This window comes from Calonectris borealis, chromosome 14 (assembly GCF_964195595.1).
Source record: "Calonectris borealis chromosome 14, bCalBor7.hap1.2, whole genome shotgun sequence".
NCBI classification, from domain to species: domain Eukaryota; kingdom Metazoa; phylum Chordata; class Aves; order Procellariiformes; family Procellariidae; genus Calonectris; species Calonectris borealis.
The window spans coordinates 11,292,589-11,316,936 of record NC_134325.1 but is presented as its reverse complement, the minus strand read 5'-3'; the positions used below and the strand labels follow the sequence as shown (position 1 = coordinate 11,316,936).

The window sequence follows — 24,348 nt, the reverse complement described above, 5'->3', positions numbered from 1 at the left end:
CTTTCTTTTGCTGGTGTTTTATATCTTCTTTGCTTCTTCATCTGGCTTTCTGCTTCTTGGGATGACTGAAGATCGCATCAGGAGTGTCAGTGCACCAGTGCTAGGTACTGTATCCAAACAAGATGCAACTTTAACATGAATTTTGCTGCTTTTTTCCCTTCCTTTTTCCCTTCCTTTCTCTTCTCTATGAAATACTAATACCAAGTGGGCCATTCAGATTGAATTCCTCAAGTGCAGTACTGAAATGAAGTAACAGCCTTTGCTGCATGGCATTTGGATGGGATTTTTTAAAGATTCTTATTCCTGTTTTTATTTTGTTTTCACTGAAGTCAACAGAAAAATTCCCACTGATTTTTGAAGGAGAAGTTTTGGTATTAAGAATAGGCAAGGCAAGAGTCTGAAGAGTCTGCTTCAGTCTGAAGACCTTGAATTAATTAATGTAATATATTTAAATGCGAACGACTGAAATAACAATACTATTTCACCCAATATTTATTTTCTTTTTTGTATCAAATGTACAGCTACTATTTTTTTCACCTTCTGAGCATGCTTTTTGAATACAAGAACAATTTTATAATGTCTTTACTTTTTTATTATGTTCTGTATTTGAACATTAGTCTCCCAGATAAAAACTTTGTTAATGATTAGTATACAACGTGATTATAATACTGTTCTTAACCCAGGAGAAACAGAGAATGTGGATGGTACAGTAGTCTCAGATGACCTTTCACCTCTTTCTTCGGGAACGGATTCAGGTCCGCAATCTCCATTGTCTCCAGAAAACAGAAAGAGTCCAAAAGGGATCAAGAAAATCTGGGGAAAGTAAGATGATTTTTTTTTTTTTTTTTTTTTTTAAGTTTCCTGTCAAAGCATTTTGGCTGAGAATGAATCCCATTCTCAGCAAAAGCTACAATACCTACAGCAAGAATAAAGTAAAATTCAGGAAAAGGAGAGAAAGCAGCTCTGTGATTGTATGGGTGTGTCTCTATGTACACATGGGTGTAGAAAAATGGATGGTAGTGTTCAGCATCGTGCTGTTGGAAGAAATAATACACTCTGCTGTCTTATTATAATGCTAATAATTTAGAATGCCAACAGTTTCATTAGCTACAAAAAATTAAATGATAGCAACTTGTTCATTACAGAAGCCATCAGGTAAAAAATGAGAGAAAATAGCAGAAACAATAAGCAGGGGGACTGAGTTTTACTGTGTTTGCTTTATCTGCTTCAGGACAGCAGACACTTAGAAGTCTGGCCTCCAGTGTGGATCATTACTTGGGTGGAAGGGTTATGCCTGCTCTGGAGAGCTTTCTTTTCCTCAGAGTCAGGTCTAGACAGCATTTGCCTGGAACTTCTTCAGCTACCACGTGAATTAGATGTTTGTGGTTTACAGGAAGATTAATACATCTTCTACTTGTCATTATAAGTTTCCATACGAAACAAATGTTTTCTGTTGCAAGCTAACAGTACTATCTTGGCACTCTTGTCTTGAAAGAATAAGAAGAACTCAGTCAGGTAACTTCCCTGCAGACGACCTGGGTTTGGCAGAGTTTCGAAGAGGTGGTCTCCGTGCAACAGCTGGACCTCGGTTATCCAGATCAAAGGAAACCAAAGGCCAGAAAAGGTAATGGTTCCTTCTTTACCTTGCACAGCATATTATGCGGTATCGTTAAATGTGCTGAACAGCCAAACCCTCCTCTTGTGAAATACATTTTTCCCAACATACTTCATTACACGTGGAATTCCACAACAACTGGGAAGAATTTCTCTGGTAGGAAACGTATGCTGAGTAGCTCATCTATCTGCACTCCTTCAGCTGCAGGTTGCAGCACTAGCTGTTTGTTGGAGTGTCAAAAATTTTACCTTGCTAAAGAATGAGAAATCTTGTCATCATCTCGTGTGGGAATATCTGCAAAGTGATGAGGATTCCGCAATTCCTTTTTTCCTCTTTTCAAACAGAAAATGGGAAATTCTTATTCCCCGCCCACCTCCCCACCACAACTGTTCATGAGTTGAGGCTGGGCAGTCCAATTAACAGGACACTAGTACCACGGCATACACTGCAAGAATGGCTGTTAGCTTTTATTATTGCACAGAACAAAGCACACTAAAACATATGCTGTAGTACTGCCTCTGGCACATGATGAGCTTTCTGATAATAACCAGAATTCCTTTCCTTTAAGAGTTTCAAACATTTCTTGTACTTTTCAGTGACTACAATGCTCCGTTTGCTCAGTGGAGCACTGAAAGAGTTTGCAACTGGCTTGAGGACTTTGGTCTCGGTCAGTACATCATTTTTGCACGGCAGTGGGTGACTTCAGGCCATACATTATTAACTGCAACACCTCAGGACATGGAAAAGGTAATAATCTGTTTCTTTCAAGCAACCATACATGTTGATTCTGTACAACTAGGCCACTTCAAACAACTGGCAGTTCTGCCTTTCTGAAATATGTAGTACCCATTTTTGTAGATACCTAATGAGATGAAAAGAGCCATAGGCAAGACAAACTATTTGTTAATGGTTATTGTTGCAGGAAATGGGAATAAAGCATCCACTGCACAGGAAGAAATTAGTTTTGGCCATTAAATCAATAAATGCAAAACAAGATGAGAAGTCTGCGCAACTTGATCATATCTGGGTGACACGTAAGTGATTGAACTATCATGGAATTGTTTGGAATTTCCCCCACCCTTGTGGCTGCACTGCCTGATATATGTTTGTTTAAGCAGTTACCAAACATCTTTTTAAGAGCACTAAGTTTCAACATAGTAAAATTTTCCATAGAATGAGGATTTTTATGTTGTTCTTGACATCCAAATATACAGCTATGCAGCATGATCTTCCAAGGGGAATTCTTGTCATTCAGATTGCAGGGAAGTAAATAGCGGGGGGCAGGGGTTCAATCTAGCAAGAGCTACGTCATGCTGCAGAAGGTATGTGCTCAGTCACACACTGTATGTAAAAATATCACAGGAGTATCGTGGACAAAGCTGTTTCGTGGGAATTGCTTCTATGCTTCTGGTAAGAGACTGTCCTTTGGGAAGGTGAATAGGTAGAATGAGCTACCTGAATGCCTCAGAAGAAGCCAGCCCAGACAAGAAGGGCTTCATTCTCACTGATCTGGATTTGGGTACACCACTGTTCTTGTATCTGCAGGATGGCTTGATGATATTGGTTTACCTCAGTACAAAGACCAGTTTCATGAATCCAGGGTTGATGGGAGGATGTTGCAGTACCTAACTGTGGTAAGCTAAAATCCTTCTTTCCTCAGTTTAACCAAATTTAACTTCAGAATGAGCAATGAATTTTACGATTTTCCTTTGAATGTGAGCAGTTAAAGAATTTTTTGTAAGACAGAAATAGTTGCCCGTAGTAACTCATTTGAGTTGTCTAGTGCCAGGATTACTATTCCTAAGGTACCTAAAATAAGTCATAGGATATGTTATAGCTAACTTCTGCAAAGTCTTTCTTGCAATATTGTATAGCACACCACAATTAAAGGTAAAATGACCTATTTTGCATGCAGCTTCTGGAGCGTGTTGTTCTCCACACCAGGTTAGCATCAATATTCAGTAATGTAAAGATAAGCAGCAAATCCAGTAATTTGTACAGCTTAGACCACACTATCAGCAAACCATGGCCTACACATGCCACCGTGGTTTTTTACAGTTTCCCTGCCCAGGTTTGGATAATTAAGTTTTGGGGGTTTTTTTTGGTTAACTATGCTATGAAAAAAAATTTAGCAGTTATCAGTCTACGCTGCAGCCTTTGTTATAGGAGCATGGTCCCTGTTGTTCTATGGTGTTTTGCTAGCTGCAGTGATCCTACCCACAACAGGATCTTAGCCAGATCAGGAAGAGTCCAAATATTTTAAAATTATCCATGAGCCTGGATTTTACTCAATAGGCTACAAGCTCGCCTTCAGTTTTTAGCAAGGTCTTGCTATGGTGCAATTTAAAAAAAAAAAAAAACAAAACAAAAAAAAAAAAAAAAACAACCACACACACCAAAAAACCACCCAACAACAACAACAAAAAAAACCAACCAAAAAAAACCCCAACACAAACAAACAAACCCAAAACCCCCACCCTAAAAAACCCTCTTTAAAATATAAACTTTTGTTTTACCTAAACAAAACTGTGTTTTACATAAAACTACATAGCAAGCTTAAAATCTTTCTTCTTGGGGAAAGTAACTGTTTTGGTATGTATTCTGTGCCACTTAAAAGCCTCTCTCCTTTACAGAATGACCTTCTTTTTCTGAAAGTCACCAGTCAGCTGCACCATCTGAGTATTAAATGTGCCATTCATGTGCTGCATGTCAACAGTTTTAACCCCCACTGTCTACGCAGGAGACCAGTTGAGGAGGTAAAAGAATGTTTAAGTAAGGTAATTTAACAAGCACTAATTACCTGATTCCAGCCAAAGGGGATAGAAAGTTACTGTGTACAATGATACAACAGAATCACTGCTACTAGGAAATTGTGTCTAAAGCAGTAGATACGCTGCTTTCCACTCTGGAGTGTTACATGTACTCACCCGTAATAAAAATCTACTCACTCCTTAAGTGCTTGAACCACTTATTAGTTGAATTTCATGCACCTCCCTTTAGAAATTATTTGCGTAAAGAAGTTAATTCAACTTCCGAGAGAATAATTTGAATGTTTTTTTTCTTGCCTGTCCTAATTTTTAACTCTCAAAGACTGCAAGGTTTTTGCCTTACCTGGTCAGCATAGCTTATTCTCTTAGTCTTAAAGACTGATAATAATACTGTTCTCAAAACGCTCCCTTTTTTACACCCAGTATCTGTAATCTCTTATTGTTATACTACTTGATGCAATATATGGGGTTTCATCTGTACTAAACTATGCCTGCCATCTCATCAGAGGATGTTTGAAAGAGGCCTTGAACAGAAAAAATGCCTTAGAATCGGGGAAAAAAATACTGCTCTTTGAGGAAGAGGAGGAATGATGTTTCTGTCTGAACTTAGGATACATACTGTGAACATGCAGTGACAACGCAGGCTATATTGTCATCATCTTTTCTGGTTGCTTTAACAGAATAATGTCTCGCCTTCTGAAGTAGTTCAGTGGTCCAATCACAGAGTGATGGAATGGCTCAGATCAGTCGATCTGGCAGAATATGCACCAAACCTTCGAGGAAGCGGAGTGCATGGTGGCCTGATTGTAAGAATTCATTTTAATGTTTTACTAAATATCTAATAAAAATTGACAGACTGTAATATAAAACATCTTTTATCTGGTGTTTGTCAAGCAGGAGAAAACAAATACATGTGCAATATGACAGCATGATCAGACCTTCTAAAGAGCCTCTGTATCTGATCCATGCATCTTAATTTTACAAAGGAAAATTAAAATAAAAAAGAAAATGCTAAAACATTTTTTTATAATCAAAGCTGAGCTGTGCATGAGTGTTTAACAGCAGTACATCAAAAAAAAAAAACCAAACCCCCAAACAAATTGTACTGTGGGAAAGTTACTTATTGATAAGGCATCACTGAGTGTTTCTTTGAGTGGTTTTAATAGAATTCTGAGCCACAGTAAATAACTGTCCTGAACTCGCAGCAGTCTTGCCAGCAATCAGGACATTTTTTAATTCAAAACACTCAGAACTATTTGCAGCTTAGTAAAGTCAGAGTTCTGAAATACCATGATTCAGAAATGAAATAGGAAAAATTGTGCTAAGATTAAAGTTTATACTCTCTCAAAGTAGAGCAGAAAATTCTGAAAACAAATTTGTTCAATCCAAACAAATGTAAGGTCTGATGATAAATGTATTGCCTGATCACACTCTACATTTCTTAGTGCCTACTTTCATGTATTTCCCTTCAAACCCTAGTGAATATCATATCGTGAGTGAGTTATAAAAGGTCTAATATAGATAAATAGCTTTGTAAGAATGAGAAATCCTTCTGATAAGCACTTACATAAGTAATGATTTACTATTACAAATATTTAACCAGATTAAAAAAGTAAGTATTCTGCCATTTTTTAATAGATTCTCGAGCCTCGCTTCAATGGTGACACACTGGCAATGCTGCTGAATATTCCACCTCAAAAGACCCTACTGCGACGCCACCTAACAACCAATTTTAACGTATTAATTGGACCAGAGACGCAACAAGAAAAAAGAGAAATAACCGAGTCAACAGCATACACACCTCTGACCACCACTGCCAAAGTTCGGGTATGTATTGCTTTCAAAAAGGAGGTATTTCAGAATTTCAGACTCCCTTTCCCCTGTTTTATAAAGAAAATAAGGGACAAACGTGGGCAGGGAGAGGTCAGTTCTAGGAGGAGTGTTACATTTTCCTGTTATATCATTTGTTTAAATCAGCTTCTGAAATAAGCATGCAATCCCTTCTGTCTTTTCTTAGAAGCAATACTACCTAAATGTATTTAAAATCAACTGTAACTCCCAATTAAATTTATTTAGTTCAGAATCTACGTAACTTTAAGGACTAGGGTATAGCAGTAAATCAAAATGGAGAGGATTTTGAATGTTTAAAGGACAACTTTACTTTTCTTGTTTAAAACTTGTCTTCTTATTTTAGCCAAAGAAACTTGGATTTTCACATTTTGGAAACTTAAGAAAAAAGAAATTTGATGAATCAACAGACTACATTTGTCCTATGGATACAAACCCAGCTGCTACGAACGGTACCCAGAAAAACTATGGTGCATACAAAGGACTTAGTCCATTCACTGATAGGGAGCTGGATCAGGTGGGACAGACAGACTGATGCCATTCTCATCTCATCCTCTCCATGCATTCCAAAGCTTGCAAATAACCAAATGTTAGCATATAACAAAGTATTTTCTACATCCGCATGAACTCATTGAGAAGGTATTAGCTGTGGACACTGGAAAGAGTTCTATACTAAGAATGTCAGGTTAATTTTTTTAATCAACATAATAATAAACTCATCCACCTTCAAGCCCTTTTTCAGGAATATAACACCTTTACACTACGAAGATTGATGTATTTTGACAATTAAGGTGGAGGTTGCAGTAAACACAAGACTTTTGTACTTCTAGCTCTCATAATCTGAGTACGGCACATGACTTTTTTCATTATCTTTATGGGTGGTTTTTAATGTAATAAATTTATTTGGACTAATTTGTACAAAGCTATCAAGTTATATATTAAAGTACAACTGGATTGTATATTTTTAACAGACATTAATCAAAGAATCCAACTGAATTTTTCTTTCATTATGTACCATGGGGAGTAGTTATGCTTAGACAGTATATGTGAAAACAATGCATCAGTAACGAACAAAATCATTAATAAACCAATACTTAAATAATTCACTTTTGTTATGTAGTAGTGAACTTGTGAATGAAACTGTCTTTACATCATACAGACAAATGATGAAGACTAAAAACCATCAAATTTTATTCAACTTTGCTGTTGTGTAAAGGGATGTAAACCCTGAAAAATGGAGCTCCTGGAGGCTTGTGTGAACTTTGGCAACACACAAGAGCCAGACAGAGGCAGCTGGGGTAAACTGTCCTATCTTCAGTGACCTTAAGTGAGATAAAAACACTGTAAGCCTAGTAAGAGAATGGTCACAAAATTGAAAGACTAACTGTGAAAATAATTTTTTCATTTGCATGGTTTACTGCATCTAACATCTCATTTGTGTTCATTATCTAACAATTGTCTTTTTCAATCTACACCTTAGCAAAATAAAGTGCTGTTCCCAAGTAGGGACAATACCAAGTCCTGACTATAATTTAGTATGGATGTCCACTTGCACAGTTAAGAGTTGCAAGTGAATGCATTAACTTTGAGCCAATCGCTTACACTATGCAGTTGTTCAAGTGTTACAAAAATACTGGATTTTTCTCTAGGAGCATGGTCTTTCAATTAAGCATGACTTCTGAGCATGTGGTCATGCAGTGAAATCTTAATGCCCTAGAACTGATGACCTTTTTGTATAAGAATAGGTAGGACTGTATCATGAAGGACTCTTACCACTTGCCTGTGGAAGAAGACTACCAGAAGTGTTACACCATCTGGAAAATATTACTCTTCACTGATAATATCGGTTAAGCTTTTTCTTTTCTTGTGTCAATTACAGCTCAAGTTTCATGGAATCAATCTTCCTTAATCAGGGTTCATGCCTCCTATCATTAAATGTGTTTTCACATACCTTATAGCACGGAGGCATTTTTGTTAATGTGCAGAAATCAGAGCTTTTAAATGTATCACAACTTCGTTTGTCCAGGCACAGATACCTCCCAAAGATGCATGTAGAGTGAATAAAATTGCACATGCTGTCTGATTTGAACTAGTTCCTGAATACTTTTACAGATGGAACATTCAGAAGGAACAGTAATGCAAATAGGGGCTCTTTCTCAAGGCATAAGCCATCTTACGGTAAGTAGTAATTTCACTCTTGTTTTAAAGTCACAAATGTTTTCTGCTAGAATTCAGTGAAAGTTGGTCATTGCTGGTGGTAATTAAGAGTATGTGAGTCATTATTCTTGCTAAATGCCTTTTTACAGCCTGGTTGCGCATTCACAGTCCAAAAAATCCCTGCTTTTAAATCGCACTAGAAATTAAGTTTAATTTAGGCCTATTTTAAGTTTTCATGAACTCTATTTCTTTGACCCAATGATAGATATTCATCTCTGTAAATGAAAACAATTCTTCAAAGATTTTGCAAGTAACCACCATCAAATGCCTCAGTCACAGCAAAGTCTAGCAAAGAAGTACAGACTTGAAAATTTACATGAGCTAAAACTCCATGGAAAACAAAACAAAAAAAAAATCACTGTATTAATTCCTGACTCCATAGCAGCTAATTAAAAGAGAAGAAAAAAAAAAAGTTGACTGAAAGGTATGATGAAGAATTACATTACATAGTTGAGTCACATGCCACACACGCAATCTCTGTGAGAATTTCCTCAAGCAAATAATAGTTTATTTAAAGCTGCATTCAAGAAATGCCTTTTAATTTTATGTGGCTCTAACTCCCTCTGTTGTGAATCTGATCTCATTACAGTTGGATTTCTTTAACTATAGGCCTCTAACTGAATATGCTTACTTGTTCACGTCTTATTTTTTCAGACGATGTTAAGCCAAGATGAAATGCTGAATGACAGCAGATTTTTAACACCTACCTTTGAAGACTGGAGATGATGTTTCAACATGACCAAGAACACTAATACCTCATGCCTGCCCAGAGTGGTGGCCAGGAGAAGCTTTATGCTGTGGTGCAGAAAACCTTTACCTCTTTTCTGCCAATGAGACTTACCACATAGCATTTGATTTGTCAATGTAGCAGCATATTACAGGTAACTCTCTTCCATGCTATTTTCCATATTTCGTAATGTGAAACAGGTGTTGAGAGAGAAGTGGTATGCATATCCAGAGTCTGGAAAGCCAAGACTGGCAACATGTTTTACCCTTTTATTCAGTCATCTTTTACATGGTATGTTTATGTACTATTATATGAAAGATCTTTTGTATTTTTTTTATTTTTGTAGTTAACTTGTAAAGCAGGAATTATTAATACTCTATTGTACCATGTGGACTAATCAGAGCCACCTAGAAATTCAGATGGATGCTGGTGAGTGCAGCGGTAATGGATCCCAACAACTACTGGAGCCTTGCCAGAGACTGCTTCCCATAAAAGGGTTTTAATCTCTCATCCCTTTCATTAGCACATGTCCTGCCCTCTTTTTATCTAAGTAAGTGCAGTGTAGAATGGCAAGAATGGAACATAGTATTATCCATCAAGCCCTTGCTTTTATCAGGAGAATGACAATCAAGCTGGCGTGTTCACAAAACTTCACCTAACTCAAAAAGAGGCTGAACAACCACAGCAGGAAATGTAACTTTGAGACTACCAGAAAAACTGATTGACTCAAAAGCTGGTGCTTCATTTAAAGTGATTTTTTTTTTATTGTGTGATTTTTACATGTGCACTAAGATGTCCACAATCAAGGAGCAATCACAACACTTAATTAATGTAAAATGTAACTTTAAGAATGGTGTTCGCCACACTCTGTAGGGTAAATGCAACAGAATTTCCAGCATGATCCATTGTTTGGTTTTAAATGGCAGTTCTTTAACTAGAACTATTGAATGGGCTCTATGTGTATACCACCATTTTGTCTAAAATTGCTAGTACTGACACACACGTGCAAGCATCAGGATGCTCATAAGCCTTCTGAACAGTGAAAATAGTTCGGACAAAGTTTTGTAAGCTCTGTGCCTGGTTGGTCTGAAACATAGTATGGCCTCTCAGGAAGACAGGGATGCCTGTAATAAGCCTCTTTTGTTTCCGGAGCTACACCTAACTAAACATACACCTGCAAACAGCCCTGAGAACTGGAGACTGCAGTAGAAACACTTTTGTCACGTTTGCATGAGAACTGGTGATCTTGTAAACAATATTGCTGTTCTCTTTCAGTTCTCTTTTCATTCCAGCTACAGATAGATTTTCATAGAATACTTTATTCAGCAATAGGAGACAAACATTACTGCTCCGTGATGTGTAAAATGTGACTAAGGAGCATCAGGCAAGTACCATAATAGAACAAATTTTTGTTTCTTCAAAACACCTGACAAAACAGATCTGTTGCTGTTCTACTGAGCTAGGCACGACTGCAGCACTGTAACAGAGGGAAATATGGCCTCTCGCTACTTACCTGAGGGGCTGTTCAAGGGTGAAAGTGTCTCCTTTACAGCAGCAATTACTTGTGGCATCTGTTGACATGTGCCTCTTGTGAATTAATAAGGTATTAACAAGATATCTTAGTAAACAGAGAAATGCCAGAAAGGAAATCTGCTCAGTTGTAAAGGAAAGACGTAGTATGTATTATGGATGGTTTGCATTACTCTCTCCTTGCTGGCTGCAGAGTGTTGGTTTACATATTAATATAACCTCGGGGCAGGTCACTCCCCAGCCACAACCCTCCCAAATAAAGGGGAAATCTCAGGTACTGTCCAGAGTATGCAGCAAGGGCTCTTCAAGAGCTATCAGTGGCACTTTTTAAAGGTGACCTATTCTAGTCCTCACTCCATGAGCCTCTCATGACAGACCCTGCACTGTATGGTCGTATTTTAGAAGTTAAACACATGATTTTATTGTCCAAAATGGTAAAACCAAGGCAAATTTTTTTTCGATCACTGAACAATGAAATGATAATGGAAAATCCAAAGGAATGAGAAGTTAGTCTACACATCAGCAAACTAAAAATGCTTAATAAAGGTATTAAACATACCAGTCAAGTACATCTCTAATCTGGCAATGCAATCAATCAACACTAGTGACCAGATAATGTACTATGGGCATTTGAAATACTTTGTCAGGTTAATTAGCCAGCAGACTTATTACAGCACTACAAATAGGATAAGCTGCTCTAACAGAGGCAGCTTTAATATCACTGGGATAGTCCAAGCAGATTTTCAGATTTCAATGATGTATTTATAACTCAGTGTGGTGTTGTGCTAACTTGGCTGTGAATAGTCAATCTATAAAATTATTGATTTTTTTTTTTATATATATATAGAGAGAAAGAAATCCTAATTAGCATAACACAGGCATAAATGCTTATTTTTGGACTGTTATGAATAAATTCTGAATGTTTCTCCATCTCTTGGTGACTGTGGAATGATTCTAACAAATACATGTGGTTGATCTCTCACCAGGGACAGAATCACAGTCTGAATCCCTGTACCTGTCTTTGCATTGTTGCTACAACGTAACTGATGAAGTATAAAACCCCTATGTCAATTTTTAACTAGTCGATTCCTTTGTTTTTGCTTTAGATGAATAAGAATATTTAGTAAACATATTCATTAGCATCTGAAGAACCAAGTCTTCTGGCTCAGGGATTTGTCAGACCCTGAAACAAACGTAGTATAAACTAATTCCTGGAAATGAACATGCAGTACTTCAGGCACTGAAGACTAAGAATTAAATGCTATGTGGTAAAAACACTGACATGAGGCATGAGCTGAGTTTAAGATTGACTCAACATAGCTTACAATATGAAGTAAGAAGCCATGTTTTCTCTTAAGCAAAGGAAATTTCTGAAACTGCCAAAAAAGCAAGCTACTACTTAGAGAATGACATTCAAATGATGCAGCATCACTGGATAGCTATGTCTGTATATGTAGCCCAGAACCTCCATATACAGTTGGCAGTGATTGTTTAACTAAGGCTGTTAGAAGATAGCGTGAAGTTATGTAATCCTCCTGAAAGAATTTCACATTAATGAGAATTTCTGTTACAGTAATAAGCAATTTGCATGTTACCCAAATTCTGTTCACTTTTTCAATAGTATACTGTGACTTCTTTCTTAGTCCCTGGTAAAGGACTGTAAAAGAGCATTTAAAAAAAAAAAAAAACCTGTTCATTGTACTCTCCTTCCCCAGGATGCACTAAATAAATTAATTGCCTACAGAGCACAGTCAAATAATCCTAGTCCAGTTCTATAGGCCTCTCCGAAATTCCATACCCATGTTAACAAACGAGTGCTTTTATGTCTGTCCTACCTCTCCGATTACACTTAATTTTTCTTTCTCAGAATTAACATTTCATACTAACTTAAGAGGTTAGACTAAGTTACTTTCACACAATTCAAGATGATCTCTCAACTTCTTAGTATTAAAACACACAAAGGTAATTATGAAGTTACAAACCACAGAAATTACATTAAGCAATTAACACAAACACACACACACACACAAAAGAAATACTGCAGTTACATACCAGCTGTTCCTGAAGGAAAATACGCAGTACTTACGAAAAGGTATCAGATGACATCAGTGTCAATAAGAAAATGTACTGCTCTTGGGATAGCCAAGTTTGTCCAGGTTGGGCTGACACGCAAACTGAATCATAGGTGGTGGGCCACACATGAGAATGAGTGTCTCACTGCCAGGGGAAGGGAGGTGGGTTTTAATCATGTCTGCAGTGACGAAGCCAGAACTGTACTTCCAATCTGAAACAAAGAAATTAAACTATTAATTTGAATATCTGTACAGTCTGAAGCCTTTTTAAACAGCGTATGTTGTAGTCACGAAGTAGCTGAAAAATCAGCAAAGTTATGCCACCATCACTGCAAGCCAAGAGAGAGTTAAATCTCTCACTGAGCTCAAACCTAGTGGTCCCCTTCGATAGGGACAACAAGCATGTGGATAACAAGGATCTGGTTGATAAGACATGAAAGTCTGTGAATAAATGATAAATTTAGAAGAAATGAGACAGCAGGTAGGAATAAACAGGAAGAGTAAATCAGCTTTTCCAGTGAAGAGAGGGGTAGTTGTGCAGGGAGAGGTACCGAGACCTGTGCCGTCTAACACGTTTAAAAAAAAAACCACACCCTAGAAAAGAGATCAGTGGTGAGGTGACAAAGTTTGATGATGACAACAGTTCTGCCACATAGTTAAATGATGAAAGAAAAAAAAAATTAAAATGAGGAAAGAAATGCTAAATGATTTCAAGCAGTAATATTATTGAATGCATCTGCCATTTAAAGTGAGCCAAGTAGGAAAAAAAATCCTGCCTTCACATATAAAAATATATCATTTAAGCTCATTTATCAGGAGCAAGATAGTGGGATTATTAAAACAGCAGCAGTCAAAAGGCATATGAAATGTTAAGAAGTATTAGGAAAGAAAAAGGGAACACCACATCAAATTAAAAATACAGAGTTTGCTTGCATCTTGACCACCGCTGCTCAGTTCTGATCTGCTCAGCTCAAAAAGGGACATAGCAGAGCTGGAAAAGGTTGAGAGAACAAGGATGAGCAAAGGTACGTAATCACTGCTATATGGGGATGACCAGCAATCTTCAATAGAGAAGAGATGGGGCAGCAGGGGTCATTGATAGATGTCTCTAAAATTATAACGTGAAGACCTATTCACACTCTTCCAACACAAGAATTAAGAGGCAAATGCAAACCAGAGGAAGTCATTCTTCACACAAAAGTTCTAATCCTATGGAACCACTAACACACTGCCAAAAAACTCACACAGGCTCCAAAGGAGACACAGTAAGTTCATACAGAAGTAGTCCGCTGAGGGTTACTATATCTATAAAGACACATTTGGCTCAGAACTGAGAAATATTAAAGACTGGAAGAATATCAAGGCCTGCTGATTACTCTTCTCTGGCCATCTACTCGTGGCTAGTGCTGACAACAGGTACAGAACTTTGATCTGACTCAGTTTGGCTCTTGCGTCTGTTAAATAAAAGCTCAGATCACTTACAGCATCAGTGAATACGAATACCCAAGTTTCAAAGGAGATTCAGTAGAGTTCAACCTCTCTCTCCATTTCTAATTTAGTGCTACACCAGCCTATGGTTAATGCTTTAATCTATACACACGGCAGCTCTGTTTTACCAGAATCTAATCTAGAGCTGCTGCAAAACAAAGATATGCATGTTCTATTTACAGGTATTAAGCAATTTAATGTCAACAAAATGCTAACATAACCTGATTCGGGAGATAGCCAAAACAGAGCTGTAACTTTTGCTGCAAAGTCCAAGAAACTGGCACATCCTGAAATACATCAAAAGATCCACTGAGTAATATGTGTCTCACCCAACAGGAGTTAATTATCAGTTCACACTTTCTAAGGCCCACCTGGTTTAGAACACTTTTCAAAACAGATGTTGTGGTAAGACTTCTTTATGAGGGGTTGGGGGGTGTCTTTGTTGTTTAAAATAGTGTAAAACAAGACAACTTGATATTATACTAATGGCCCCTTAAACAAGAGAGGAAACAGCCTCAAGTTGCACCAGGGGAGGCTTAGATTGGACATTAGGAAAAATTTCTTCACTGGAAGGGTTGTCAAGCATTGGAACAGGCTGCCCAGAGAAGTGGTTGAGTCACCATCCCTGGAGGTATTTAAAAGACGTGTAGATGTGGTGCTTAGGGACATGGCTTAGCGGTGGACTTGGCAGTGCTAGGTTAACAGTTGGACTCAATGATCTCAAAGGTCTTTTCCAACCTAAACAATTCTACGATTCTATGATAAGAGTGAAACTCTGACTGTTGTACTGTGACGAGCAGAGGCATTTCCAGTGTGTCGCGGTAGCCTTACCTTGTGGAGGTCTGTCCAGTGTATACCAAAACGTGAACTGATCAGGATGCCTCTTAGCAATGTCTTCTAGCTCAGCTCTCAATAATATATCTTTTTCTGTCTGCAAAATGAGACCGCTGTTTAGCTCCAAACCATCTCAAGATGCCCTCTAATGTGAGCTCATCTGGCATTCAACAAGACAAATGCAATGATAACTCATTCAAACCAAAAAAGTGATTCCCCCCCCACCTTACATGGTAGGCTACTATCATTACAGGCTTCCATAAATTCAGATTAACAACAACAAACTGTGACACTTAATAGCCACCTAAACACTGTCTTAAGGATGGCAATTTGAACAACTTTTTAATCCAGGCTAAAATCACAATTAGCTGGATTTATCTCTGACTCTGGCAAATACAGTCCTGTACTAGCATGGTGAAGGTTAACTGTAGAAATAGATTAACAGAACATCCTGTTTCCTTGAAATCAGTGAAGGAATAAAACAAGTAGAGGGATAAGGATCTGTTCTCACTATTTATTCCCTAATATAGGAATTAGGGAGTGTAAGTGAAACCATGAGGAGCCATCTCCAAAACAAATAAAAGATCATGGGAACTACAGCGGCACCACGCAGTATTTATAAAGGGCCTTAGGGCTAATTTGTTTTATTCAGTTTCTTCTTCTTAAATCATTTTTAGCCAAGACAATAGATTAAGAACTTACATAATAACCATTTCCTGCTCCTCCCTATACTGATCATTTTTAAATGTGCTATCTCAGATAGTATTTTCTCATAAATGGTTGGGTGAAAATACAAACCCAAAGACAATGCATGAGTATGAAACATGCAGAGCAGTATTTTCTCCAGGGGTCTCCAGTTTAAAAAGCTCAGAGGCCAGCAGAGAAAGTAGGCCATTAAAGGAGAACAGATGAGTCCGTATACTCACCTGATTAGCAAAAAGAAGGTAACATTTTGTGGAGTCCTTAGGATCATTTGTGATATGACGGATCAGCTGCAACATAGGAGTTATTCCTGTTAAAAACAAAGTGGTTAAAAAATGGGTATTTCTTCCAACCCACGTAAGGCTGCAGTTTCAATATTAATGTTGCCTTCCTTCAGTCTTCAGTGGGAGCTTGGTTTGCACAGGGCTACATACCTCTGAATTTCTAACCCATGCCAAATGCAAAGGTTGGGGGTTTCTACTATTACAAATCGTTTCAAAACAAAAACAAAACCACAATACTCGTATATGGGGCTTTCCTCTTCAGCACTCTCTATCGCATACAGTAATTTTACCCTCAAGACGTTCTCCTAAAATTTTTTTTATCATTGAGACTGAAGCTCAGAGAGATGAAGTGACTCCTCTGATGTCACACAAGTAAATCACACAGTAAATCAAGACTAAGACTTTGAAGTTGCTAACTCCCAGGACTGAGCTCAAGCCACTGGAAAGCCTCAGTGTCACCAAACACTCATGAAAAGAAATACAGGTGGAAGTGCTCTGCTACGAAAGTACAGTGTTTGATACTCCTCACGCATCCATAAAGACATCTTCGTTCTCTAGACATTCTATATGATGAGAATAGTTTTACCTGTTCCTCCAGCTATCATCCCAAGATGCTTTGCAAACTTTTTCTCTGCTTCAGACTTCTTATGAGGCTTGATGAGAAAGGTACCTGGAAGAAATATTCAAAACTTACAGGTACATTAACTCCAAAACAAACATGGATACAACTTCCATAGGAATAAATTACTACAGCCTACCAATTAATTGGGACAGATCTTCTGGGAATGCTAAATGGACTCAGCACAGCACTGAGCACGAAGAGTAGAAACCTCTTTGTCTCTGTAAACGCCAATCCTAGCTGATTTACTCCTTTCCTACTGCCCAACATAATTTATAATAAACTCAAGGATTCCCACATCACTGTCTAGAACACAACTCAGCAACTGTGAACGTTAGTGGTAGCTAAAGATAACCACAGCCCCTACTACAGAGAAGCAGGTTTCTTAGGCCATCTTCATCATCCTCATTTGCACCATGGATCTAGCCATTTGTGTGTGTCCACATTCAATGGAGTTGTATTAAACCAACATCAAGCAAAAACCCTTGCAAAGATTAGAATGAGGAATGTTGAAGCCTTGCATACTTTTATCATCAAGCACTTTATTATTGTAACTCATTTCTAGTTAATGAGATCCCCGTGACGCTCGCAGTCAGCTAGGTGACTACCTTCTAGTATCCTAGATGCGAAGACCTTGCCAATTTCTGCTGCTCACCTGGGTATACCATTGCTTCAGAACTGTCACAAAACCAGACAGTTTGTAATTGAATTGATCTCCAAGGACCAAGCCAAGTGAAAAGCCTATGAAAAGCATCTTATATGAACAGCGCTTGACATATTCCAATCATCTTTTAAGAGATCTGTAACTAGTAACAAGCTTTCCTAGCTACTACTCTTTATAGCAGCCAAAGAAGAGCAGAAAGGAACGTTTGTAAAACATATATCTCAGAGGAAATGAGTGATATAACAGATTCATCAGTATATTACTCATGATAAAAGTTCATGATCCAAAGAAGCACTGAGCTCTTATCCCCCTGAAGTAGGAGTTAAGTGCACGGTCCCTCTCAATCAAGATCAAAGCAAAATCTTTCACTTGCATCTTGAAAGAGGATTACTTCTCTGAACTTACTTCCGTCCAGTCAACTCAGACCTGGATTAATCATGAAATAGAGCTGGCTCACAGTCAGCGGGTAATTCAGTAACAACCCAGAGATTCTCAGAGGGCATTTTAGGCCACAACCTCCCTTGCTTCAGAAGCATCTGGAACATCTCTCTCCACATGTATAGCTGAGGTACTATTTTCAGTGTAGCCTTCTCAGTAATATAATGCAATAGCGATTTTTTCAGATTTAATTATACGGTCCCAGGAGTAAGACAACAACCAGCTCTTCCTCACACAAAGTATGCTTTCCCATCATATCGACTCTGATGGGCTCTTGGTCAAGACCAGGAAAGGTAGATTTTCTCTTTTCCACTTTTTAAAAAAGATTCTCTACAAAGTTGTCAAGTTTTATAAAACACCTCTGAAAAATAACCAATGTAAGTTCCTCCCTTTTGCTCTCCCACCTTCATGTCACAGTACCTGCCCCCTTATAGACAAGGAGCCCATTTGGCCCTCTGAAGTCAATAATATCTCCAATCTTCATGTCATCTAGGTACTGGGACATCTTCCCACCTTCTGGAAACTTGGGATTCACATTTTTGTGGTAGACCTGTAAAACCAATAATTTGTACAATATCAACCACTAGCTTTCCTGCAGACAGTATTACAAACTTCAGATCTGCAATATTGTGTTCTACAATTTAACATATGAGAAAGAAATTGAGACAATTCTTTGCTCTCACTTATCTGTTGTGCCTTGCAACAGGAAGCAGCCAAAATAAGTAAAATGCGCTCTCACGCGCATGTTCCTATGCTCTCTGCAAACAGCCAGGCTAACAGGAATAGGTGGCAGGCAGATTATGTACTAGTGCCTTCATTTCACTATCGCTCCAGCAAGAACCTTATGTTACCCCGTTTTTGTAATCGCTCCTTCTGAAAATAGCACTGCTGCATCTTTTCTTTTTAAGACTTTCCCAGAGACTTCAGCCACATGACAGCTTTTTCACCTTTCAAAGCACATAATAAGTGCTAAGTAGTTAATAACAATTCACCATACTTGTAACATGAAGAACAGAGCATGCAAAAAAAGCCCAGATTTTTACCTAAGGACAAACTCTATCGTGGAAAAGGATTAGAAAATCCAGAAGTACTGGGATCAAATCATCCTGCATTCCCTAGCTTAAAGGATTTCCCTCGCTTCTGTATCCCATTTTCTTAATAAACACATTAGCACAACTTCTGACGCTTACAGATGTATAATTGCAATCTCTGTAGCGTCACCAAAGACAGCAGTTCTTATTGACTTGTTTCCTACTTACAGCTATTAGCAGTAAGTACTAGTAGCAGCATAGGCAGCTTGAGGGAGAGGGATTGCTGTTCGTGCATTGCCAAATAAAAGATACTAGGGAAGTTCCTGCAGTACTGCCAAGTGATTCCCTTTTCCATATTCCCTACCTCTGCTGTCTCTCAGTGACATACAGCAGATACACAGGATACAACTTGCTATTCAAGGATAATGTGAAATGAGTTGTTTGCCATGCAGTCATCCTATTCAAAAGAAGATCAATCAAAATAAACTCTACATTTCGCTAAAATGAAGTACTTTCCTTCCTTCTAGTTAGCAATTTATCTATATTTAAGGAAACAAAATTTACCTTTATAATTAAATCAACATAACCTTTTGTCTCATCACTGGAAACTGGGGTATAGGCTCGAATCACCAGATTACCATTGATTTTTGCAGAAAGGTAAACGTGCTGGCCTAGGGAGAAAGAATTACAATCTGATTATTTATTTTTTCATCCCCGGTTTCAAACTTTTCTTGGACCTGGAGGACAAGGCAAGAAAGAAAAGCAGGTATTGTAACCCGTTAAACACAAGCAATGATGGAGAAAATCTTTGCCATATAAAATGCTGTATAAAACACCTAGTCTCTTTTGTTAGTAAGAGTTTCTGGAGCACAGGGTAACTGAGGAGAACTGGTACGTTACAGAATCAAGGATAAGATACTAAGAAAGTAGGAAATAGATATATAGATATAGAAAGTTTGTTGCTCATTCTCAAGTGCTGTCTATATTTTGAGTTCTGCTGTTCTCATGTTCATTAACAAAGTGAAAGTAAGGATGCACCAGTTCACAGAGGCAAAGAAAGAAGTATTACGGTTTAATAGCAGCAAGCTCTCAGAGCAAACTTCCCAGAGATTCTGCACCAAGACATCAAGAACAAAGCCTTGGGCCATATTCCTTCTCCATAACTCCTGCCTCCATAACGCTGCGGCTTCCACAGCACTGGACGCTACTGTCCACAGGAAGCCCTTTGCCCAACCGAATGCTCCAAGAGGCAGACTCTAAAAGGCACCCGTTTCTTTCTGCTGATTGAAAGAACTGCCAAGAGTAGTCTCCTCAGCCAGACAGCACTGATCAGAGAGTTATATGGAAAAACAAAAAGCAGGAACAGTGCTGGCAGAAAACACTTTATTTTTAGCAAAATGATCTTGGTAAAAAGCAGAAGGCAGGAATCTCCCAGGAAGTAATCTGGCCCATGCAGTTTCAGGGTCTTATGCCTAAATTCTTAAGAATAAAGTTTGGATAAATACAAGCACAGCAGGGCACATCTCAATTTGTTTATCATTTGTCTAGTTGATGTGGACAGTTCAATTACACTTTCCCATACAAGCCAGAAGAGAATGTGGAGAAATGCCCTTGACAGGCAGCATGCAAGAAGGATGTGCTCACAGCACGGAATGGGAAAGACCCTGACACTTGCCATACAGCAAGGGAAACTGCAAAACATAGTACAGCACAAACAGGGCTACATCTGCCACATCTGCAGATCAGAAAGGGAGACCTTCCCCTGCATAGATTACCATTAATTCAAGGTCCAAGGTTCAATGCCATCAGTTTTGCAAGGTACAGGAAAGAAGATTGTGCCAAGTCTAGTCTGAAATGAACTTCATGCTACAGAAAGCAAGACAAAGTTGTACACATATGTATGTAAATCAAAGGTAAGTGCATGCACAAAAAAGACTGAGTATTTCAGCATTTTCTATATACAGTAGTTGTATTTTCCCCCTTGTTCTGCACAGAACAGCTTCCCAGGCAGAAGAAGATTGTTCTCTTTCTCATCTACAAGTGTGACTGTATTCATCAAAAGCATGAGGGCAGTTGACAATAAACCGAGGGTACCAGATGGAAGCAGAATGCAAATAAGAAATATGAAAAAGCTTTGACAGGTACCATATTCTTGCCTATATTCTGACCAGTAGTGAATTTCATCAGACTCAGTTCAGTTTCACTGTTCTTGTTCTGAACTACACCACACAATTTAACACAAGCAGAACAAAGCACACACAAAAGATCAGAAATACAATCCTTTGGGAAATCTGACACTTCTCTCTGACACAGCAGCATCCACATGCAGCTTTTAACTCCTTGCTTTGCTGAGCATTAAATTCCCAAACAGTCAGAAGTCCAAGAACCATGAGTACAGTTATAAATCCTAAAAACAGAAATACATGTAATGAAGTGTTTCCAGTACTTACCTATAGGTAATCCTAATATATGATCTGGTGAAGGTAGCCCAAATCGGAATTTCTTAGTATCATGACTGATTTCCTAAAAAAAAAAAACAAACAAACAAAATCAGAATGAAGTCAACATCACCACTGCTCTGAATTTCAAACTCTACTCAACACAATATGCTTTAGGAAGCCTGTTCTTTGTTAGCATGCAAGCCAAATGCTAGGAAGGGAGGAAAAAATGGCTTTGAAAAGTTTAAACAGATCAGAAGTTTTGGAACCAAAGTCTCTTCCTCTTTAATTCCATAAGGAGTGACTTTTCCCTGTCTGCACAATCCCTACAGCACCTTTACATAAAGAAAAACTCGAAACCTCTATTGCCCAAGGCCAGCGAGCACATTTCACAATTTGTGGCCAAAGATCAGGCAAGACAAGACGTGCAGAAGCACAGGCTGTTGGGGTTACTTCTCCCTGATGCACGCTGGACAGAAATCAAGTGAGAAACACAGCTCCAAACTAGGATTTAAACATACAAAGAAATAAGTCCATCCTTTGAAACAAGCGTAACACCATAGGGTAAGCATAAATGCTTTTAAGAATCCTGCCCTACCCTAAGGAGACACTGCAGCCTGGCTGCGGAAGCTACTGCCGCCCCTTGAGGCCTCTGCGCGCTTGTCTGGCCCCGAAGCCTGGGGCAGCCCATGACCAACCGCCCCCTCAGACCCCCGCCGGGCCAAGGGACCAACCGCCCCCTCAGACCCCCGCCGGGCCAAGGGACCAACCGCCCCCTCAGACCCCCGCCGGGCCAAGGGACCAACCGCCCCCTCAGACCCCCGCCGGGCCAACGGACCAACCGCCCCCTCAGACCCCCGCCGGGCCAAGGGACCAACCGCCCCCCAGACACCCCCCGAGGCAACGGACCAACCGCCCCCTCAGCCCCTTCCCCTGCCAACGGGCCAACCGCCCCCGCCCGCCCCGGCCGATGTGCAGCAAAGGGGCCGGCACGACCCGCTGCAGAGCCGGGACGAGGGAGGGGGTTCAGGCGCGCGCGAGGCCGCCCCGGGAGCTTGGTCACCTCTTTGTCCACCAGCCGCAGCGGGTATTTAGCGAGTGGGTCCTGCAAGGTGACGAGGCCGCTCGTCCTCCGCCCTGTCCCCCTAAGCAGCAGCAGCAGCAGGGCAGATGCAGCTACCACGGCCACGGCGATCGCCACAGGGGCGTCCTGTGAGGAGAAGGGCAGGCGGTCGGGGGAACAGCCCGCCACACGCGTACCCGGCCCCTCGGCCGGGCTGCCCCGGGCCGCCTCCCTCCCGGCCCCTTACCATAAGCGACTCCATGGTGGCCGCCCGCAGCTCCCCAGCGAGCAGGCAGCGCTCCACCTGCGCCTTCTGCCCGCCCGCCACAGCCCGCCCCGCCCCGGCCCAGGTCGGACCGGCCCCCCTACTCCCGCGGGGTTCCGCCTCCTGGTGCCGAGCCGCCGGGCACGCGTGGGAGGGGCGCGGGCGTGGGGCAAGGGGGAGGCTGGGTCCGGGGCGTCTGGGCGCGAGGCGCGAAACGCCTGCGCGAAGCCCCACTCCTCTCACATCCCGGGCTGAAACAGGGTACCCTAGGAGACGACTTCCCGTCTGAAGTGCCTGTTTGGTAAAGCTAAGGCATGTTTACGAATACTTAGCGGTTTATCAGCATTTCACGTGTCCTGCGCACAGATCTCGCTGGCAGGGAGGACCGCGGGGCCGTTTTGGACAGCAGGTCCCGCTCCCCAGGATGGGAGCACACCACTTGCACCGCGGGCCGCTGCGAGCAATCAGACCCACTTTGCGCAAAACAGTAGGACAGAGACAGCCACAAAATCCAGTTACCCAGGGTGGACACTCACTGGCTATAGGCTGTTTCCTCCCCGGCATTTTCCTACCTCAATTCTTACTGCCTTCACGGTCAGCAACAGAAAACAGTGATGCAGGAGTTCTGGTCCAGTCCCAGTTTGCCACAGTCTGTCCTATAAAATAGCGAAGTTTAAGTCCTCTAGGCAGAAATAGCATGCAACCTTACAATCTAACAATACAAGGTTCACAGGTAAAGATGGCATCTTTCATTTTTATATGCAAACATCCTCCCTCAAGTCTGCAATAGGTACAATCCTAATGAAAGGCCATGAAGACCTGCACCAACATTACAGGTAAAGACTGCAGTACAATGCCAGTGCACCCAGCAAGAGGCATTGCTAATTGCTTGGCTTTGCCTTTGTGACTTTCTTTGCAGACAACACGTACAGTCCACAGTCTGTGTTGCAAACGACCAATTAACTAGGGAAAGAGGGGACAAGAAAGCTAAACTTCAGCTAGTGTGACTGGGGGAATAGAAATTATTTCCTACTTTCTTCCCTATCCCCTGGGCCAAAATTTTACTTTTGTGACAAGCATCACTAACAAATTGTTTAGTGTTTGTGGACTTCAAATTGCTTTAAAAAAAAAAACAAAGGAGACTATGTATCATTATTCCCTCTACAGTGTAGAACAGGAGCACACAAGTTGGTGACAGACACAAAAGTCATTTAAATGAAAATACAAGACTTTGAAGTCCAAGTCCATGCCACAAGGTTCAAAATAGTTTATCTAAAATAAAAGCATGCCCATATCACATAGACACGTCTCTGTCAGGAGGAAGAAAACAAACTGATCGAACCTATGGGGAAGAAAGGAATGCCAGGAATAATGTCACAGTGTACCAAGCTGTAGATGGTGATACAAGGAGAAGATAATAAATCTGATTTATTAGTTTTTGGAATGCTTGTATTTTATGTGACCTGTAAAAAGACTGAAAGAAAAATACATTCAGTCTCCTGTGCTTCTGAAGTACTGACTATGGAAGACCAGAGAATTAATACCCCAGTGCACTCTTTTTTTTTTTTTTCCTTTTGTTAATACTAGCTTTTCCTCACCTGACTTCAAAAGCAGAGGAACCACTACCAAAATGCTACATATTACAGCTCCATTCCTGAAGTAAATTAACTCCTTGCATCAGTGTCACACAGAGCCACTGTCCTCAGAGTATTGTAACTGAGCACTGGACCTCCAGGCCGAACGAC

General features: G+C 40.0%; 2 protein-coding genes across 2 annotated transcripts in view; one reads left to right on the top strand and one right to left on the bottom strand.

Moving 5' to 3' along the window:
- The window catches only part of PPFIBP2 (PPFIB scaffold protein 2), a 104,431-nt gene extending 97,104 nt beyond the window's left edge, over nt 1-7,327 (top strand). The window contains exons 18-26 of the mRNA XM_075163223.1: nt 684-822; nt 1,496-1,624; nt 2,212-2,362; nt 2,538-2,649; nt 3,161-3,249; nt 4,249-4,371; nt 5,064-5,189; nt 6,022-6,210; nt 6,578-7,327. Coding sequence (XP_075019324.1) covers nt 684-822; nt 1,496-1,624; nt 2,212-2,362; nt 2,538-2,649; nt 3,161-3,249; nt 4,249-4,371; nt 5,064-5,189; nt 6,022-6,210; nt 6,578-6,766 — 1,247 coding nt within the window. The 3' untranslated portion in view covers nt 6,767-7,327. The remainder of the gene's footprint in view (nt 1-683; nt 823-1,495; nt 1,625-2,211; nt 2,363-2,537; nt 2,650-3,160; nt 3,250-4,248; nt 4,372-5,063; nt 5,190-6,021; nt 6,211-6,577) is intronic.
- Nucleotides 576-22,660, bottom strand: CYB5R2 (cytochrome b5 reductase 2). The gene is made up of 10 exons (XM_075163222.1): nt 22,586-22,660; nt 22,339-22,485; nt 21,288-21,360; nt 19,402-19,508; nt 18,227-18,356; nt 16,672-16,755; nt 16,026-16,111; nt 15,097-15,196; nt 12,792-12,989; nt 576-813 (listed from the first exon to the last, which is right to left on the bottom strand). The coding sequence occupies exons 1-9, from the start codon at nt 22,598-22,600 to the stop codon at nt 12,817-12,819; spliced, it is 915 nt and encodes a 304-aa protein (XP_075019323.1). The 5' UTR covers nt 22,601-22,660; the 3' UTR covers nt 576-813; nt 12,792-12,816.
- Between the last annotated feature and the right edge of the window lie 1,688 nt (nt 22,661-24,348).